At 48.7% G+C, this 21,181-nt stretch overlaps 1 protein-coding gene across 2 annotated transcripts in view; it reads left to right on the top strand.

Annotated features, from left to right (window-relative positions):
- The first annotated feature begins 11,005 nt into the window (after nucleotides 1–11,005).
- Nucleotides 11,006–21,181, top strand: part of NEURL1B (neuralized E3 ubiquitin protein ligase 1B) — a 39,084-nt gene continuing 28,908 nt past the window's right edge. For both annotated transcript variants that reach the window (XM_067304916.1, XM_067304915.1), the window contains exon 1: nucleotides 11,006–11,070. In XM_067304916.1, coding sequence (XP_067161017.1) covers nucleotides 11,040–11,070 — 31 coding nt within the window. In that variant the 5' untranslated portion in view covers nucleotides 11,006–11,039. The remainder of the gene's footprint in view (nucleotides 11,071–21,181) is intronic.

The following is a 21,181-nucleotide window of genomic DNA, read 5'->3' as shown; positions in this document are numbered from 1 at the left end:
AACTATATCCAAGGCAAAGATGCTATTCTCAACAAAGAGAACAGTATATGCAACAGCTTCTGCAGCATTCTTGCAACATGATGTCTTTCCTTGCAGACTCTCAGTTAGGGATTGATTGTCTAAGCAGAGAATTGCCTGATTCAGAAATGCTTAAGGCACACTTCATGAACTGTTTGCTAAGAGGATGAATAGATGGGCATGTGTGTATATAAATCTATAAATCATGTCTTGTTCTGCCCTGAAGAGGACAGCTGAGATTGGATTCTTTGTCATTTGGTTTCATGTTGTCTAGGCTAGGGATAAAGGCAGTAGTGTTTCACACATGAGGTCAGGATCTGATGCTGAAGCTCTGAATGGAATCCATGGAAAACAGGAGATAGCATTTATAGCAAGTACTAGAGCTAGAGGAAAGAGATATAACCACAAAGGCAATAACAACATTCTTGCTACCCTGATGTGTTCACAGTTAAGGGAGAGTCTGTTGAGTCTGTCTCATTTTGGTTCTCCTTTTTAGCAATGGGCTTTTTTATATGAGGGGTACTTGGATTCTGCTTTGACACTACTGTGTGTTTGATGGCAAAGCTGGTGTAAGCTACTGATGTCCATCCTGGTCCTTGCCCCACTTTGTCCAGTGCTGCTTGTTTCTGCCCCTCTGCTCATTGATGATTTGCTGTTATTTGTGCTAATTTGGCTGGAATTTTTGACAGGCTTCATCCCACTTTGGGACTGGCAGGTTCTGAGGCTGCTGTTAGAGTATTTGCGACATCCCTGCCCTCTGGCTTGGGGAGGAATTGCTCCGAAGTTTGCACAGGCCCAGTTTGAGCAAACCCTCTTGGTCTGTCAGCCTGCGGTGAGTCAGGAGCCCATGTGGTGCGTGACCTGCGGTGAGGAACTGACTGCAGTGCTTTCTGTGAGCATAGCTCTGTCCTGAGCATGTGTGTACTCTCACCAAGCTGGTGAGAGTACTTTGGATGATGGCGCTGTCCCATGCAACGTCTATTTTGTGAGGGTTGAGATTATGGACAGAACTGGAAGAGTCAATACTTTCCTACTTCCTGGGGATGGGGAGGAGGAGCATAAATCTCCAGCTGAAGGGCAGAGATGACAAAGAAGAGATTTGATGAAGAATAGCAGAAGGAACAGAGAGGACACATAGTAGATTTGCAGCAATACACAGGAAGACTGCATCTGTTTTGCCTTGTAGCTACTACAACAGTCTGATGAGATGACGGAGCATGGAGATGTGGTCAAGGCACAGGTGATTTCTCCTGGGCACAGCTCATTTCAAGGGCTCCTCAGGGCACTGGGGCAGGACTGGGGGCTTTTCTCTCAAGAGGACATTTGTTTTCCAAGTGGGAGAGAGTTTAGGAGGAGGGGTGTCAAGGCTGAGACCTTCCAAGGAAGCAGCACTAATGTTAGAGCGGAGATGGGCTCTGCAGAAGGGACACTGGACGGTGGCACTTCACCTGGAGAGTGCAGGAGTGTCTGTACCACTGCTGCGATCAGAGATCCTCTGAGGGATGCTCTGAGCAGGCATGGGAGGCTGAAAGCACAGGGGAGGGAGGACTCAGAAGCTGGCTGACCTCATGAGCTGCAGCCAGATTCGTGCCCCTTAGAGCCTTCCCTAAGGATACGGCATTAACTACTGTTCCTATAAGCAGAAACACTGCTGTTCAGGCTGGTGTCCTTCCCACAGTGCTGGAGTGCCGGAGGAGAAAACCTGAGTCCCTCAGCCAAAGATGTGGTTTCCGCTAGCTGAGGTTGCTGCCTGTGGGTTATCGCATCTAGAAAAGCCACCAGAGAACAACTATTAGACCACACAGCAAACCCTATGGCGCCCATGGGAGAGACTATGAATCCCAGGCCAAAACCCACACTGTAGTTGTGGAAAATCCTGAACCCACCAGCTTCTTCCAGAGGGGCTGAAGGGACCCGTGGATGAGGGGTCACATCTGTGGGGCTTGGGGTCCTGCCTGGCTTTGGCTCACCTCAGTTCAGTGCTGAGGCAAATGAGGCTCAGAGCCCGCAACTCCAGCGCAGTGCTCCTGCGCTGGCGCGGCTTCTTCTCAAAAATCACCGTGGGTGGCTCTCAGATCCCAGACAAGCGTCACGGTGACTCTCTTCCCCACTGGCAGTTCGGGGTGAAGCAGACATGGGCCTTGAGATCTGTGCTCCTTTCCCGAGCGTTGCATGCAGGCAGAGAGGGGGCGAGCACTTCACAGGCACAATGCACAGACGCACATGGCTGAGGCACGCGGTGATATCACGGTAACCAGGAGAACTGCAGCTGAGTGGTTGGAGAAGTGCATCCAGAGCCCTGGATGTGTGCGCGAGAGCTTTGAGTCATCTCTCGCCTCACTTGTGCTGGAGACACTGAATGAAACGCAGAAGATGTGCAGAACAAAGACTTTGTTCCTTTCAATGTCGTTACCTTACAAGCTTTGCTGGCTCCTGCGTGCATTTTTCCACCGTGATGACGTGCTGGTGGACGGCCACACGCAGCCTCCTCTGGAGCCCTGGCACAGCAGGTTCGGCTAAATGGCAGTGCAGGTTTTTGGCAGGCTGGGCTCTGCCTCTGGCCCATGCAGGCCATGCACAGAGCTCTCGCAGCCCGTCCGGTGACAGCCTTGTGCCTGGGTACCTGGCACGACAGCATAGGCATTCCCTGGGCACAGAACTTCCACCTTGTAAACTGACCACAAACCATCAAGGGTTGACTGCCTCTTGCTGCAGTGTGTGTGAAAAGGGTTAGGAAGGTTGAGCAAGAAGTGAAAGCTGTTTCTCCTTGACAGTTTTCTGGACCATCCAGCATCTCTCCTTTCCTTTTCCCTTCCTTCCTAATTTCATTTCCAGAGAGTAACGCTCAAGTATGGTCTGAAGAAGTTGGTCCTTTGTTTGGAAGGTGCTGGGGGTAGTAAACATGCTTTTTTTTGCTTCAAGCCAAACAATCCATGAGCTCCTAGGATGTAAAATATTATCAGCTACTCATTTAAAAGTGGTCTTTCAGTCATTGCCCTGTCTGGGGAAACGACTAACAGGTGAGAGAGCTCAAAGCACGGGCAGACATCCCATGTTTGTATTTCTCGCTTGTCATCTCTTCTCCAAAGGGCTCCTGGAGGTCACTCACTACTGTCTGCCTGCTCCGTCCTTCACAGGTGACCTCTCTTCCTGTACTGGTGGTTGGGAAAAGTTGGTCTTTAGTCAGCTCCAGGAAAGACCAATTATCTAACCCAGATGTGTCCCAATTCTGACAGATTTATCTTGGCAGGAGCATGCTGCTTTTCAAAGAGCTTAGAAGAAACCCTCCTGTCAGCAAATGTAGATCTTGTGTCTTAATTTCTTCTGAATGGGTTTCTTTTTCTCTCTGGGGGGATTTTGTAGTCTCCCAAAATTCCTCACTTGATATTTGTGTCTCCTGAAATGTGTCTTCCTTGCCATTAGAAATATGCTGCTTGTTAAAGCCAGACCATCGTTTGCAGTGAAAGACGCAGACAGAGCCAAACTGCACAGACTCAGAAGGCCGCTGACTGAAGGGAGTGGGGCAGCTTTGGAAATGGGTACCTGGTCTCCTCACCATCTCATGACTCTTTGCTAAATATGGGGCAGTTTATGTTTAAGAAAAGCAGAAGGAATGGAAAGCTTAGGGGGACTGCTAGCAATAGTTGCAGATGTTATACTCTGGGTTTATTTATTTGGATCTCCCTAGCACATTGTGATCTCAAACTCTTCCGTTCTGACGAGTGTAACTGGGTAAACTGACTCTGGTACTTTTAGTCCAGTTTGAAGTGAACAAGTGCTCAAGTCTCTTAATTCAACACACTTGCATTTCCTCCGGGCTGGCTGCTCGTCCTAACTGTTCATCATACTATTGCTCCATGTCATGTGGTCTCTGCTCCAGGCAGGAACCAGGCAAGTTACAAATGCAGCTCTTATCCCAAAGCTGTCTGAAGCACAGTGGAAGGTCCTCACTCAGTTACCAGTGCCTGTGTTGTCCCTGTTCAGCAAATAATTAGAAGATCTCGGTTTCTAGGGCTGTTGACCAACATTGTTTGTCAAGATTGCAACATCATACAAAGTTTGGTAATGGCAGGGGGGTCCCCAAGGATTCTTACTTGTCTTTGGTATATCAACATTTATCAGAAATTATCCTCATTTTCTGAAGAGTCACAGTTTGCAGATGTGTGGATCTCCCTTTAGTGCTTCCTGTTCTTCACGTTTCTGAAAATCATTCATTACCTCCACTTAGCTTGTAATCAGTATACAACACCCAGAGAATGTGTCCTGGGATTTTCTGATGCTACTTCCCTAGATCAGCCTGTTGCATCCAAAGCAAAGTACTTCTGCTTTTCCTCCCTTATTAAAACAATAATTTGCACTTATGTAATGTTCTTCAGATTTCCTTTGTGAACATTAGCTAACTCTTTTATGAGATACAGGCATGTTTCTTCTTTGCAGGAGTAAGGCAGAAGGAGGCTAAGCACCTTGCCAAGGTCACTCAGCAGGTCAGCAGCAGAGCTAGGACTGTAATTCAGATGATAACCTACTCTTTCCCTCCTGCTCCAGTCACTGCCGCACAGCACTAAAAGTCAAAATTAAGAGATTATAATGCATAATCCATACTGGCGTGCCAAGAATTCTCCAAATTATATTATACTGTCACACAAAATGATGACTCATTTGATAACACAGCCCACAGCCAGTTCCTTCATGTTAAAATTACGTGGACAACACTGGATTTAAAAAGAAAAAGGAGGGCTTGTTATGTGTGTAGTGAATGCTGAGTTATAGATGCTTTCTTTGAAGAAAATGGGAGGGGGGTTATTTTTATTTTGGCTGATGCTGAAGGAGCATTTGTGAGTGTGTTTGTTGCCAGCGGTGCTTGGGACCAGGAGATGCTGACATTCCACTAACAATAATAGCAACCGCCTCTGTGTCTTTCTAAATTGGAAATTCTTCCACACATGGGCCCAACCCACCCACCACCCCCGCCGGAGGAAAGGGCATTCGGCTGGGACGGACGGACGGAGCATCTCCCCGCGGCGAAGGTGCCCTTGGGACTGCAGGGTCAGACCTGCGTTAGGTCATGGCCATGAGCCCCTCTTCACCCCATGCCCTGTCGCAAGGACAGGGAGTGACCCAAGGCAGTGCCTTCTTGTTTTGGGGACAGAAAACACAGTTCATCTGAAGGCGTTAATAAATGTGGTAGAACAATCAGCCCAGCCACCCTCTTGCCAGAAAAAGTTGCTTTCAATGAGTCTCGCCGTTGATGCTGTCCCTCTGCTGGTTACACCCTCCTTGCTCTTCCACACAGCCTCATCATCCTCATGCAGAGCTGTGTCTTCTGCCCCTCCTCACGGTCTCTGCTGTTTGGTGACAGTGCTATTTTACTTAGCAAAGCAGTTTGGCACGAGGCTTGTGTGAATGACACTGTACTGCGTTCTGCCACGCTGTGGTTTCGCTCGACTTCCTTTTCCTTTTTCTGCATGGGCTGCAGTTCCCTCGGCAAAGGAATCCATCAACAACGTCCTTTCTGCCAGGAATGCCCACACTTTCTCCAGCTGAGAGTTACTCTGGCATCTTGTCAGATATTAGTTTTCAGCGCGCTGCATGACTGGTGCATGTCGTTGCTTGCTGCTTTTTGAATACAGAAGTGTGGTGGGGGCAAATGGCCACTGCTCCTTCGGAGTGATGCAGGGCTGCTTTAACCGTGGGACTGGTCATCTCTGTGGGCTGTGTTTCCCTGCGAAGTTGAGAGCAGCTGGCTGGCTGGGTCCGAGCTCACAGGTCACCTCTGGGCTTCTGCCATTCTGCCCTAAATGTGGTTTAGTCACCCTAGCTTTGGGTAAATAACCCTCACGACAGCCAGATCTCCTGCAGGCAGTAAGGACTCTGGTCAGGAAACAGTTTCAATTGCTTAGCAGTCAAGGCCAGTTCAAGAAGCTCTCTGGAAGGTGTAGCTTTTCCTAATGTTGCACTTGAAGCTCTTGCTTCCCTTGATTTCTTAAAGAAAGAAAAAAAAGTAAAACAGTTTCTGTGTGTGACCTGTGGAGACCCGGTGCATCCTGTGCTAGTGCTGAGAGCAGGGGAGGAAAGTAATTGCTTTCAGCAGTTGGAAAGAGTGGGTGGCAGGATGGCGTTGCTCGGTGCCTGAGGACGCTCTGTACATGCATCCCTCCTAAACAAATATCTCTTTAAATGTGTATTATGGGAATTCAGGGAACAGCTTTTTTGGTCTGCTCCAAGTAGGAGTGAGGCTTATTAATACTCTCTTTCCATAGACTCTCCTAGATGCTGAGGCTAGGAAGTGGTGAGATGAGCAACATTTGCTTTTATCAGTCAAATCCGCGCTCTCCCTAGACAGTCGCTTTAACCAGTAGGATGGGGAGGAGGAAAGACTAGGTGCCAGTAGGAGTGTGATTTCTATAGGGGGAAGCACGTATCGCCATTCAGCACAACTACAGAAACGAGCTTTTCGCTGTGCATGTGTGTCAGTAGGAAAGAAATTATTTCCATGATACAGCTTGGTGCATTTGCACTGGATATATGCTTACTGAAGAAGTATTACATGTCACTGATACACGTCTCGGAGTAACTGTGTTCCCGTTCTGTACCCTTTCAGACATGGTGGGATTTACATGCTTGAAGAACATTTTCGGCTTGTACAGTCAACTCACATATTTTTACAGGGTATCTTTCATCTGCAGTCTCTGACAATTCCCAGAGAGCTCCTGCTAAGGTAGGGGAGAGAGAGGAAGGTTGCAAGGTGAGGTGTGATGGAAGTGGAAGGGGCTTAGATGGTCTCGGAGCTCCAGACAGATGGGACTGAAAGAGAAATGGGTGCTCTGACCCTCCGCTCAGATGTAGAGTCAGAGTACAGAAAAAAAAAGAAGAGCTGCAGTTGGGTGGGTGTGAAATTAGAGTCTGTGCAGGCTGAAAAGACCTAGTGAGAACTGACAGCCTCGACGCTGTGGAGCAGGGTTAATTACAGCTCTGGAGGGAAATGTCTGCGAGCAGCAATCTGGACTCCATTAAAAGAGATTTACAGAGGTCCTAATCGTGGGAAAAGCAAAACGGTGTAGGTATGGCATGAGAAAGGTTTTCCAGGGAGCTTAGCTCTGGCCAGTTTGAGAGTGGAAGAGCTAAACTGGGACTTCTCTGGGAGCCTCCAGCAACAGGGGCTACCTGCAGCCCTGCTCTTCGGTCTGTGGGCAAGGGAAGGTGTACCAGTTCGTGCAGCCGTGATCGGAAACTGGAAGAGAGTGCTCCTGTCAAGCACGGGAGGGTTTGCTCGCCTGAAGGGGAAGGACCTACAGGTTTTCACCGGTTTATCTCGTTGCTGAAAGCAATCAGCCCGTTGTTATTTACTGCCACCTGTTAGAAATACAAGAATGATAGCTGCTAATGTTGATACTTTTCATATATCTGTCATCCTAAAGAAGCCAAGCCCCCGAGGGGTTTACACAGATAATGCGATTCATCTGATGCTTTAAGAAGAGTTATACTTTGGGTTGGTATCAGTCAGCAGAGATTTAGCTGTTCTTTATAAGTTCTTTCCCTCTCCTGAAACATTACTTTTAAAGGAGTGTTGCCCGGTACCGGCACAGCAGTGCTGAGCTCAGCACAGCCCGTACCATCTCATGCAAGGTCTGGTCTGTGTACACAGGTTTTAGGAAGGCTCATAGCTGCATCTCTGTCCGGGTTTGTAGGCCAGCAGTTCTCCACAGGGCACCTTTCTGTTCCTTTGCATCCATAAAAGCCAGTCCTAACATTTTTCTAGGCCACAAACTTCACTACTTGATTTCTCTGCTGCCTAGTTCTTGTTCAGTGAGTTTTTGAGATTTGAGCCATGCAATTCAGTACATTTTGGTTTGGAAATAATATATTTGTATGTCTTTTTTGTCCTCGATTTTAAAGGCCTGGATTACACATCCATTCACAGTAAAATTTAGAGGTGATGAAAGTGTTCTGGAAGTAGATGTCTTGCATCAGTGCAAGTCCTTCGTCAGTATAGCACAGAGCACCTTTTAGATACTTTTCCTCTTGCTTGGTTTTACTGTGATCTTACTCCACTGATCTCGCTGAGCTGAATTTGTTATTTTGGGAGTGTTTATCTTTTTGCCTAGATCAACGTATTTGTTGTGCTGTCTATGCAGGGAGTCATTTACTTCGGTGCTGTGCAAAGTCTGCGCTGTGCACTGTGTCTGCCTCACACCTCACAGCGGTGAGAGCAGTCACAGGGCTGGAGCCACCGGAAAGGCTGTAGCGTAAGCGCCGCGCGTCCGAGGGGCCGGGGGGGATAACGGGAACCGAGACCCTGCTTGTGTGCAGGGGTAGTGGACAACGTGGGAGATGTCATGGAGAACTCAGAAACAGTGGTACAGTGTGTGTCAGTCCTCTGAGTTGGAACCAACACAGATAAGTGTTTGGTGACTCCGTGGTGACCTTGTATGAGTCTCCAGTTTCTTGCGTCTCAGTTTCATCACCCGTAAAATAAGGATAATGTTACTACCCTGTTTTGTTAAATGCTTTAAAATCTAGAAGTAGAAAATACTACGAAGGAGCTCAGGTGGTATTATTATTTTATGGCTATAAGTGAGAATACAGTCAGATACTAAAAAAAAAAGGACATGCACATGCAGGTCATTCTGTCCTTTGGTCAAAATGAGGGTGAGAGGGGGAAGGGGATTTCTTAAGAGCAGCTGCCATCTGTCAGGCTTACAGAAGAAATTACTGAAGTGTGTTATCAATAGTTATCAAAAGTTGCTCAAGCAGAAATAATTTTAACATGCTAATGAGGTTTTATTAGAGGTGCCCTGCTCTAGACAGTTGGTTTCCTTTTTGCATTTCTTCAGGCTGGGCAGTGACTTTGTCTGGCCTTTCAGTCCCCATTCAGTGATAATTTCTGCGTCTCTTGTACTTTCTCAGCGTGGTTTCTGGGGAGGGCGAAATCATCGTCACTGAATATTGCTCATGCTTATTATTTTGCATTGTGCGAAGCAGGGTTATTTTAACAAACTCTACATTTTTACAATGCCAAGAAGTAGGAGCACTGATTGCATTCCTGCAGACTGCCTCCGTGTCCTAAGGATGTGCATTTCCATTTTATTGTCTTCTATTTTTATCTCGTTTTGGGGGGGAGGAAGGGCTGGAACACCCTTGGGAAAGCCAGCGCCTGTCTGTGCTGGTGTGGAAGGAGGGACGTGGTGCTTCTCCTGCCTGCCCCGGGGAGATGGCATGCAGCACACATGTGGCAAGCACATGAGCTGCTCTAACAGCCCGCGTGCAGCAGGAGAGCCCCAGCTGCAAAGAAACCCCTCTGCTGCCTCTGGCTTCTAAAGCTCGTTTAAGCCCTAAATAACAACTACCACTCCCTGCTGAGGGAAACTGGCCGGGATTAGCCAAAGCCTCCTGTTCCCCACTGTCTAGTGAAACAAGGACTTTCCCCTCTGCGTAGACAGTGCGACTTTGCTCCCCCCACCTTCTCCCTGAAGGGGAACGCTGTGTTTCAGTGCTCTCGCTCCGGCCCTCTGACAGCTCCTGCATATGGTTTACAGCTCAGGGCAGTGGAAGACAGTGGTACGACATATGCTAACCCAAGAAGACAGCAGATGGGTGCAAGCTCTTTTAAGAACAGCTGCTGGTGTCTCATTTGCTAATCCCATTTTTAACAAGTCCATATGATGGCACGAATACTGAAAATTAGGTTTTTCTGTCCCCTCTCATCATCATCATCCCTGAGCCATACTTGACCAGTTCAACATGATCTAGGGATTAAAGGCTTGTTATTTTAGCTTCCCTATGACAGATCTAAGCCTGATCTCTGCCTGGCCATTGGGCTACTGGCTCTTGGCTCTCCACCTCTGTCTACTATAGACTTTATCATGTCCCAGGGCACCTGACAGTCCAGGGACACAGCCCTGGTTGTGGGATAAGAGCTGTGGCCTTTCCCAAAAGGCATCAGCTTGGTGTGCCAATTGCAGCAAACTGAGCAGCTCTGATCCTCCCATTTCTCCATTCCTAAAATGAAGAAAACAGCAGCAGAGAAGAAACGCTTGGTACTATCACCCCTCATCAGCACAAGTGGGGATGGGAAGAAAAAGGGCCTCCTTGCTCTTTTCTAATGGGGCTGCAAGCTTGCTTTTATACTTGAGACTGGAAAGAAAAGATAGAAATTGCAAGGAAAATCTTGTCAATACTGCACTTCAAGCTGTTGGCTGAGGTGTCCTTCGTCACCATGGCATCGGTGTGCTTCAAACTAATAACGAATTTGCCGACACAACAGTCGTCTTGTTAACATCCTCAAATCCCAGAGGGGGAAGCTGTGTCACTGAGACATGAAGTGGCTGATCCAAGGTCACCCAATGAGTAAATGGCACTGAGGGGAAAGGAGCTCCGGTTTATCGGCTCCTCGTGTTTCCCAATGTGGCTTGGCCCCTTCGGGAAGGTTTCGGCGACAGAAAGATGTGTCCTGAGGATAAAGTTTGACTTGCCATCTCCGCGCTCAAAAGCTGCGGTGGAGGATTTTTTTAGGGGAGAGAGGCAAAAAGTACGTTCCTGGTGGAGGGGGCGTCTCAAAAGCAGCCAGGCCCTGGGCTCCCCGACGGCCGCGGCGCGCTGCCGCAGGTGCGTGCCGCCCGCGTTCCGCTCCCGCGGGGGCCAGGGCGCGCCGCGCCCCACGGACGGATGCGGAGGCGGCGGCGGCGGCGGCGGCGGCGAAGCGGCCGGGGGCGGCAGCGCCGCGACCGACGGGGCGGGCGCGGCTCGGCTGCGCGCCGCTGCCCGGCGGAGCGGAGCGGGGCGGGGCGGAGCGGGGCGGAGCGGGGCGGGACGGGGCGGCGCGGCGCGGCGGCTCCGCTGCCCGGCGGGGCGGAGCGGGACGGGACGGGACGGGGCGGCTGCGCTGCCCGGCGGGGCGGGACGGGGCGGCGCGGCGCGGCGCGGCTCGGCGCGGCGGAGCGCGGCAGCGGGAGGCGGGCGCTGTCCATGGCCCTGCGGAGCGCCGGGCCGCCCCGGGCTCCGCCACACCGCCGAGCCGAGTGATGGGCAACACGGTGCACAAGACGCTGGCAGGTAACGGCGGGGCGAGCCGGCCCTGCGCGGGCAGCGGCGGCTCCGCGGCGCGGGGAGCCGGGTGGGCGTTCGCGGGCGGCGCCGGGAGGGACCCGCAGAGACGCGGAAACTCGTGTCAGTTGTGCGGGGCGAGCCGGGTGCCGGCGCAGCAGCGGCCCGCCTGGGACGGGCGTTTCCCGGGCGAGGCTGCGTTGCCCCCGTCCCTCGCCCCGTGCCCCGCGCTCCTGCGAAGTGGCCCCAAATTCAGCTTTGGCAAATAAAAACTGGGGGGCGCCGGGCGCAGTGGGCATCGCGGCGAGGATGCTGAAGCAGCCGGGGTATATGCTGATCTATGCGAGAGCAACAAGAAGAGGGTGAAAGCGGAGCTGTTCTTGCAGCTGAACTGGAGATCTCCTGCCTTTCAGTCGAACCCTTTTAGGGGCTTTCTTTTAAATCCTCTCCCCCCCCCCCTTTTTTTTTTAAAGGACTTTTATGCAACTGTGCAGTGAGGCATTAGTTGTTCGAGTCACTAGAGGAAAACTGTTTGAAAGCAGATCTGAAGTGTTTGGTAGAGTGCCTTGATTTTAAACTGCCTTTTTAGAGAATGCTGCTCTTATACAAGAGATGTACAGATTCTTTTCAAGTTCAGAATCGTGGTGCTTTTTCCTCTTCAGAGAATCGGTGCATAATAAAAGCCGTTGGTCTCTATAGAATCAACAGTATTGAATTACTGAGCCCTTGCCAGTCTGTATCTTCAGCTAGTTTGCTTTTCTTTTCCTTTCTCCTCCTGCAGAGTTCCTGCATTGCATCCTTTGTATTTTGGGCTCCCATAAATAAAAAGGGTATTATTAAACTTATTTAAAGAAGCAGGAGGACCTATTGAACACACACACATGCCTCCCTGTAATCAGCCAGAGCGCTGAATATAGAAATAAAGAGAGGAATAGATTTGCATTTGGATGTGCCATATATTGTCTTTACAAAGAGAGGGTGCTTAGGACCTTCAAGGCACAAAAGAAAGCTTCTAGACTTGTGGTTTAGCTATGAACCTGTGATTAGGTTTCTAGCTGAAAGCTTATGCATCTCATCTCACTGTCTGTTACTTTCATATGGGAAATTACCTCCTTTCACTGCAAAGTTTGCAGTTTATTTAATACCTCACAAACCATCAGATAAAGGCGTTGAAAGGAGTGCATGACCTTGGAGAAAATTCATTTTGTCTGCAGGCTTTTCAGCCTAGAGGCAACATCAAGGCTCATATGCAAAGAGCTGAGAGGGCAATGGAAAGATCCTTGGGTCAGGGGAGGACACTTTGGTGAGGCTGGTACTTCCCAAAGGAAAAATAGCTGTACCTGCTGGGAAGTGGGATGCAGCTGTGAGCTCTTTTACGGAAGGCTAAGGGTTGGATCAGCCTTTCTGCCTATCGCTAGAACAGCCTTTCCTGAGCAGCCTTCACATGCACAGCCTTACACATGTGAATTTAAAAAAAGAGATGACATCAGTTGTACCGCAGTTCTGTGATTAAAGAGTTCCTAGCGGTGTTTTTAAGAAAATTCTTGAGGAAGAGGAAAACTTTGATGGAAAAAAAGACCTGATTTATATAGACCTCCCAGCTCCAACATTGTTCTGGTGGCCTAGAAAGTCCCGGTCCTGCCTTGCCAGGTGGAAGCTGTCTATAAAGCATTGCCTTGCTGGGGATAGTCCATTTGCAAACATTTGTCAAATTGCGCAAGGCAAAAAACATGCAGGACACTTGAACACTGTTTGCTGATGTGCTGAAAGATGCTAAAAATGTCTCTTCCCCAGATTCAGCTGTGTTCAGTTTTTATGGAGTAATGACAGTCAAAAGAGGCTGTTAACATAAGACAACATAAAAAATTTTGGATGTCTGCATTTTTAAAGTTTATCAACATCTATTTTGTCAAGTGGGACATGAATCAGTAATCTTTTTATGTGGCTGCTCATATTGATCTTCTTGGTTGCATTGTTTGTCTTTCATTATCCAAATGTCATTATAGAGAGAAGCAGGGTTAGAACTTTTCTTGGACTGGTTGTTTTGAAAGTAATAAAGTTTTTCCTTAAGGCTGAATTGCTGGATGAAATCCTATTTATAAATGCCAAGGTTGCTTGGAGTTACTCAAAGATAATCAATCAGAATTAAGTCTTTCCTCTTCTCTATGTAAAAAAATCCAAAATGCACCTCTTTTTCACCCTGTTAGACTGAGCAATGAACTTTCACTCTCATTTTAACTAACAAAGGAATTTCTCTCCCCTGTCCTAGAGGCTGCAGTAGTTTGTTTAAAAAAAAAAAAAACAACCCTAACCCTAACCCTTTTGCCGACCTGTTGTGTTAAACTTCTTACTAACTGTAGAAGCATACAGACGTTGTTCCTCTTTTTAGCATTTTGTTCAATGTGCATAGCTGAAGGTGGAAAATGTCTTTCCATTCTGATCAAATGTAGAGAAAATCTGGAAGACATCCATTATTTGGCTCACGGAAAAGCCAAACAATCAACAATTTGGGGTTTACATATAAATGTAAATACTCTTCTCAAATCCTGGAATTCACTTTTAAATCCTGTTGAACACAGTTCAGCTCATTTTTATACAGAAATTCATTGGAATGGGTTTTGTGGGTTTATTGCATCTTTAAATCCTGCCCAGCCTCACCCCTTCTGACCACATTTCCATTTAATGATACAAGAACACATGCTATTGATGCTGGAGAAATTTGTATCGGGAGCTTGGGAAACTTCTGCTTGCCAAGTATCTCACGGTTAACACACAGCGCATGAAGGCATTGTCAAATTAACAGTGAGGTTTCTAACTGGAGTGGTATTGAAATGAGTAATAGGCTGGGGCTAATGAAAGGCAGCTTCTATATTTGAACTGGTTGAGGAGGCATTTGAATGGAAAAGAGCTGCGATGTGTCAGATACGCTTAACAACGGTCCTGAGGTGGTGGTGGAAATTGTTCTTATCTAGATGACAGCTAAATGATACGTGAAGCCCTGCTCCGGCAGGAAGGTTCACTCCTGCGGCTGCTCTGACCCTGGAGGGGCACCCGGAGCCGCGGCGCCTGGTCCCTTGATGGGGCGAGCTGAGCCGAGCCGCGTCGGTTTGCTGCTCGCCCGTTTCCGACCCTTCTCCGTCTCCAGCGGGAGCAAGTGCAGGGAGGGAATTTACGCATGGATGTAGATGTTTCGCCTGCCTCCCCTTACCGCTGCCCATTGTTCGGGACGATTTACAGGCAGGTGGTTAAGCAAGAGTGAATTCTTTATTATTGAGGCATGTCATTTTTCTGTCTCCTGTAGGTGATAAACTAGGTTTGCAACATTGCAGTCAAGGGGTGGAACTTGTTTGGACCTGCCGAGCGGGCTGGGAGGCCGGGTGGATGTAGCTGGTTGATACGTTGCATGCCAGCATCTGATTCCATGGCCCCAGCGTGACGCTGTGGCTGCTGGTACCGGTGGTGCTGCTGATGAGTCGCTGGGGAGCAAGCCGGCAAGCAGCACACGTCTGCACGCTGCCGTTGTAGATGGTGCTAATTCCTCCACTTTAAGGCACTTCCGTAACCGTTCCTTGCCAGACACTTTCACCAGGGCTCAGCAAATGGCCAGTAGCTAGATGAGGGCATGAAGTCTCCTCTGAAGAAGCAGGAAACCTAGCAGTACTGAGGACAAAAAATTGCTCGTCTGACAGGCTGGGAGAGGCTAAAATCCCCCTGACCTGGAGAAGCCTTTCCATGGAACTGAAAGGTGCTAGTAAATAGCTGAGGATATCATGCAGGGAGCAAGTGCCCTGGTGGTGCAGGGAGACTCAGCGCGGCACGTGGACAGCTGCTGCTGCGGCAGGGCAGGGAGGGCAGCAGGCACTTGCCGCCCCAAGCACGAGCGAGGAACTTGCCAGTTGGGTTCCAGCTGTTGATCCTGGCCCAAATAGGGTCGTTGGTATTTAACAAAGGAGCCAAATTCCCTTTTAAGAATCCGCCTGGGATCTGATTGCAATGCTTCTCCCACTGCCTTCCTCACAACTGCAAGGAATACCAAGTATGACTGGCATTTGTGTCTGGTAAACACAAGGGAGAATGGGGCTTGTTCTCGGAGAAATGACTTTAATTTCTTATTTTCAAGGAATTATTTCATATTTTTCAGAAAATGGTCTTAATAATTAACCCTTTCTCAGCAAGTCAGAAATCCCAAGTTTAGACCGTTGTCAGACTGATGCTTCCTCCTGCGTGTCTGTGGCAAAAAGGTGATGGTCGGAGGGTCCCACTCAGAGGAGAGCAGCAGGAATTTATAGCTTGTGGGTAAAAGATAATGATGTTTCTGCATATCCCTTTTAAAATACTGATGCCTGTTATCATAATATATGCACTTCTTTTGTATGAAATTAGTAGCAAAGACCACTTAGTGGAGAAAGGTCTATCTGCCTTTATTGTAGGGTAAAAGCTCAGCTTCAAGGAGCATTTTTGTTTTGATTTGTTCTCTCGTCCCTCCTTCCCCTTTGGTTATTAATGATACGCTTCAGGAGGAGTTATCGGTGTTGTGAGCAGGGAATTAATTCAGTAAATTGGTTTGATTCCAGGTTGGCTTCAACAAAACTACAGAATAACGCTTCAGGTTGTTCTGGTTTGAGTGAAAAAGATACCTGTTCAGACCAGTTTTTGGTTTGGGTTTGGTTCAACTTGGTGATTACAGGTGTTAAGCCTGCCTCAATAACAGCCTTATTTTGTCTGTTTTCATACCTTGCTTAGTCCAGGAGGTGAGATTTCTGGAGTCTGTCATTGCTTTTGCTGCTGACTCCCTGTCTGACCTTTGAGCAGGTGACTTCACCCTGCCATGTCTCTCTCTGTACGTAAGGGAGGTAGAAAACACTGTTTGGCTCACTCAGGTATATGAGAGCTAATTAATTAACATGCAGACATGAAGCATCTCCAGGAAAAAGGTCACAGAAGTGCAAAAATAGATTAATTCGCTGCTGCTTTTGTAACTTTCTGCTTTTCCACTCTTCAAAAGGAAACCCGTGAAACTGCTCAGCCTTCAGTGTGATTTAGAGCTGGAACAGGTTGATCATATACTGAGGACTATCTTTAAACAGCCTTGCACAGTACATACCCAAAAATGTGCTGCAGCCAACTGGCACGATGAATTCCCTGCTACCACTGGCATCTAGATTGCTGAGACTGTACAAACAGCTGTGCGTGGATGCAGGAAGACATCACCTATCAAGACAGTCCTAAGTGGAGCTGTGCGCCGTGCCCCATGGCCCGTTGTGTTGTTAGACACGCACAGCACGTTGCCAAGTGTGTCATTAAAGTGAGAGCGTGTTTCATTGCTCTCCACTCTCACGCCGTATAGTGCCTTTGGGCGCCTCCTCTTCTGTTTTATTGTTTACACTCTAGAGGGGAATTGTTTTCCTAAGAGGCAGGATATCTAGGAGACGGCACTTTTTCCCTTTTATTGCTCTGGGTAATTGCCGCAGGTCAGAAGGACCTCTGCGTCACCGCCTGACCCTAGCATAGGTGCTTAAAATCACACACCTACGGCTGTGTTTGTGGGCAAAACTCGTATATGCGAACAGCCCTCGCTGCAGGCAGAGGAAGTCACTGCTGCCCAGCACGTTATAATTTGACAGCTTATGTAGGTGCTTAAATATCTTTAAGGTGTTTAACTTTAGGCAGTCAAGTTTGAATGTGCAGGCATTAATGTTTACTTGACATGAAAAGGATGAGTCACTTTGAAGTTTATGCCGTGCTTCCCCTCCTAGTAGGGATCCGCCTTGTATATCGTGTTCACCGGCCTTTGAATCGGGAGTGAAAATGTGCACCTTGGTCCTTGGTATCTGCCGCGGCTTTGGCGTTCAGGCCAGTCCAGCTTCTGAGTGGCACCGCGGACCGTTCGCCTTGAAAGGAAACCTCTTCTCAGCAGCATCCCGTTGTTTACAGAGCCTATCCGTGCCGCTTGGTAGCTAAAATAAGCGCAGGCTGGCCTGAGGTGGAGCGTGCACCTCACCGCGGCGGACGTGGTGGGGTTCCGAGAGAAGCAGGGAAGCGAAAGGGCTGAAGCGGGCAGGGGGGAGAGCTAGCGAGAGCCGGGAGCGGGGGCTCCTCCGCTGGGACGGCTCCACGAGCGGCGCGACGTGGCCCATCTCAGTGTCCTTACGCAGGAGGTGTGCGCCGTCTCCTCCGTGTCTCCGCTTCGGGCCTCTGCCCGCCCATCGTTCTCCTTTTGGTTTGTCTCCTGCTTTCTCGTGCCCGGAGCGGTCTGGCTTTCCGAGCCTGCTCCTTGCCGCGGCAGCCAAACCACACGGCTGACTCACAGCTTGTACCTTCCCTGCGCCTAATGAGCTCCTCGGCCACACGCTCGTTTGGGGCTTCCTGGCATCAAAATATAGCTTGGCCGGAGAACCGTTTTCCAGACTTTGCCCCGAGGGCAGACGTGTGCTCGCTTACAAACAGATGCCGAGCGAGGTGGGTGCCCAACGGCCCGTCAGGAGGGAGCTGGCCGGGCGTCCAGGCTCGGGGAGGCTTCTCTCTCTGCGGCAGCTGGAGGAAGTTTTGCTGGAAAACCGTTTCCATATTTTGTTTGTTTCTTCTCATTTAGGCAGTTTCTCCACCCTTGCCCTTGGCGTCACTAGCCTTCTGGGTCCCGGAGGGGCTGACCCCCCCAGTTGCTGTTCTGGTGGCCCCGGTGCCCTTAGGTTGCAAGGTCCTGCCGCCTCTCCAAAAGCCTCCCCGTCCCACCCTTCGCCGGTGGAACATGCAGCAGGACCGCGCAGCTGCGGTAGCCAGAGCAGCCCCCTCCCAACGGCTGCTTCGGTGGGTGTCCGCCTAGGGGACGCCGAGCTTGGCCGGGAGCAGGTGCCGTTTTCTCTGGGTTGATCCTTGTCTTTCTTGTTGACAGCTGTATTTTTTGCCATGTGTTAAAACGCATGAATCACTGGCATTGAGATGTCTGGTTGAAAGCTGTGTCTCAGCATACCTGCGCCAGCTTTTCTCTTCAGACCTGGATGCCCTGTTGTCTCAATTACCGAGTGTTGGAACATGAAATTCCTGGTGCCTGAACAGATGCAGCGGGGCTTTGGGGAGGAGGAAGGGAGCGCAAAGTGATTTCTTGCTTGTTAATTTGTTTTTCCCTCTGTGTCCAGGGAGATCTTTTCCTCTGCTTTGTGTTAGCAAGGCTTTCTTTCCTCCTAGGAGTTTTTTCTCTCCCAGTTCTTTCAAACCTCTGGCAGTGGTGTAGCTTGGAGATCTCCCACTGAGAAGAACAGACCAGGTCCCTTTCCCTGCTCCAGCAAAGCCTTTTTTTCTTTCCTTTCCACACCACCAGGACTGGTGTGAAGAAACCAAACCAGAACATAAGAAATGACTCCTCGCTTGCTGAGGGAATTACACCTGAGGATCCTTAAGGAAAAGCCATTTAACTACATTTCAAAGCTTTTCAGTACAGCAGGGAAATCACATTTTGGATTTTTTAAGAGCTATCGATTCTTTAAAGGAAAAAAATGGATGCAGTTGTGTTTATAGAGTTGTCTGCTAGATAGCTGCATATAGCAGGTTTTGTTCTCTCTGTTTTCTTGTTTCACTGTGGATATTTACATAATAATGAGACTTTTGTACTTTAGGATTTCTCCTGTTTTAACCATCCATTTGTCTATGACTCTCGTCTTCTTGTGATTGCACTCCTGATGGCATAATGTCCTATGACTACATGGGGGAAATAACTACTCCGACTACATAAAAGCAAATCTCTCTCTTTCATATCCTGTATAACAACACAGAAAAGATAGTCAATCAAGAATTTCCCTGAGAGAAAGTTTTCCATCAGGTTTTCAAATGTCAGGGAAAAATAGTTGTTTGATTTTTTGCCCTCCACCATAACTAGAGTGTTAAAACTGCCAAACCCTGCTTGACAAGCCAAAGATAAAAGATAGAATATCCCATTTGGGAGCAGAAATGAAATAATTTCATTCAGGTTTATCTCTCTTTCCTCAGAGATAACTAACACTGTGGCAACAGCTTTTCTGAGCTTATCATCTGTTTTGGTCTCATCAGGGGCAAGCTCTCAGCTTAACATGTTCTGTAATTTATGGAGTAGAGTTCAAAAGTTATCTCCTCTGTATGATGCTAAGGTTGAAAGCATAATTCCTAATGAAGGGAAATTGCTATTTCTTGGGGTCTTGAACTTGACACTGTTGGACAGAACGTTTGTTTGGTCATTTGAAATGCTTGGCACCTGCGTCACAGCTGGGGCTGGGATCCTGCAGGAGGAACGGGTCTGGGCTCCCCAATGCACAGACCTGGCAGAGGAGTCGACTACCGCTACGTAGCTATGCCAGACTGACCTTGTGGCTCGGACAAAAGGTCTGTCTGGTCTAGTGTCCTGACGGCGACCGCAGTTGCTGCTGAGAGGAGGAGGGGACCAGCCAAGGCCACAGTGAGTTACTGCGGGTGGACGAAGACTTCTTAGTGGATGTTCTCAAGGGGACAGCTCGGTGGGGTTCACAAGACAAAGTCTTGGTGGAACGTGTAAATTGGAATAATCTTAATCATTGGAGGTCTTGAAGAACAAGTTTGTTATTCATCTATTAGGCCTGACAATAGTAGAGCTGGTCCCATCAGAGGGAAAAGGTGGGCTAGATAATCCCTAGAGGCTCCTTCAAAATACACGTTTCCAAGAAATGCCTGTTTAAGAGATTGTTCTTTGGAGCTGCTTTCCTCAGGATGCCAGCAACACCTCTTGGTTACCTTGTCCTGCAAAGTGAAAGGCTTTCTGACCGTGAAAAACGTGATCACTTGCTAACTGGGTTTTGCTTGTTAGACTGTTGCTTCACTTTTAGTGATAAAGAGCATTAAGTGGTGTATTGTGCAGTTTCCATTGTGCTGACTTATAATAACACAGAGATAGCTTTCATATGGCGGTTCATGGGGACAAACTACACAATGGAGCAAGTGTTTAAGTGGCCCAACTTTTATCGGATAATCAGCAGCAGATCTGCTCTGCAACTCAGTGCTCACTGGGACTCCGCTGCTGGCTGGCGAACGCAGCCTGCTCTGCTAATGCTAGCATAAATCAAACCTAGTGGGATGTTTTTAGAGTAAAACATAGATGGGACTTGCAGGCTGCAGAGATATCTGGGAAAATGGTATATATTGAAATTGCTTCTTGAGTAAGAGCTGGGTTGGAGGAAGAGGGAAGCTGTGTGTCGCAGGGATATGCAAATCCAGTGCACTCAGAGAAGCTGTCCACATGGTGCAGAAAGAAAAGACATGACAGACCGGGTTTTCACAAATAGCCTAAGCACGGGGACATAGACAGCCTTGTGATGGATTCGTGACTAAAGTGAGCCATTTGGAGAGGAAACAGGAGAGGTTCTTAGAAAGGAAATGGTATTCCCTGGCTGGAGTTGCGAGGGGAGAACTAGCGTTCAAGCTGACAGATCAGAAGGGAAGGAAGGTTTTCTGGAGCAAGAGTGAACTGGAGAGTCACTGAACGAGGGGACAGCTCTGCGGGGTCGGTGTGAGGATGGAGGAGCGCTGAGACTTGCAGTGCTGGCGTGCAGGCGAGCTGGGGCAGTCAGCCCCAGAGAGCAGGGCACGGGCCGGGGGGCCTGGGCAACTAGACCCTTTTCAGCAGAGGCATCTGAAAAATGAAAGCTGAAGACCATGCGGGCAGGGAGTGGAAGCTTAATGCACGCAGAGGTTCCCCATGCTTGCATGGAGGAAGGCTTGCAAGTATTTCAGTATGCCAGGCATTTTGGTTGATCTCTCCTGGAAAGGAGATGTCCTCTTCAGGGTATGAGGCAGAACCTCATCCTGCCATCTGATTTGTGAGTTTTAAATACCAATGACTGTGTGATTCGCCGGCAGCATAACAGCACTGTTTGTGCTGCCAGTGTGATCAAAGGGAGAGGGTGGGTGAGAAGGACAGACGCTTCGCAAGTCAGAATTTCAAGGAAATCCATCTCGGTTAAAGTTTATAAAAACTAATCTTAACCAACAAAACCTGTAGGGTGTGTTCACAGCCTTGAATAGCAGTTTGTACTGAGTCGTGCCAGGGGACTGCTGGGGATATTAGGAAGGCGAGGAAAGGATAGAGCAAAATAAACCCACAAACAAACAAAAAACCAAA

Source organism: Apteryx mantelli, chromosome 14 (assembly GCF_036417845.1).
Source record: "Apteryx mantelli isolate bAptMan1 chromosome 14, bAptMan1.hap1, whole genome shotgun sequence".
Classification (NCBI taxonomy): Eukaryota; Metazoa; Chordata; class Aves; order Apterygiformes; family Apterygidae; genus Apteryx; species Apteryx mantelli.
This window is presented reverse-complemented; position numbering and strand designations above follow the sequence as displayed.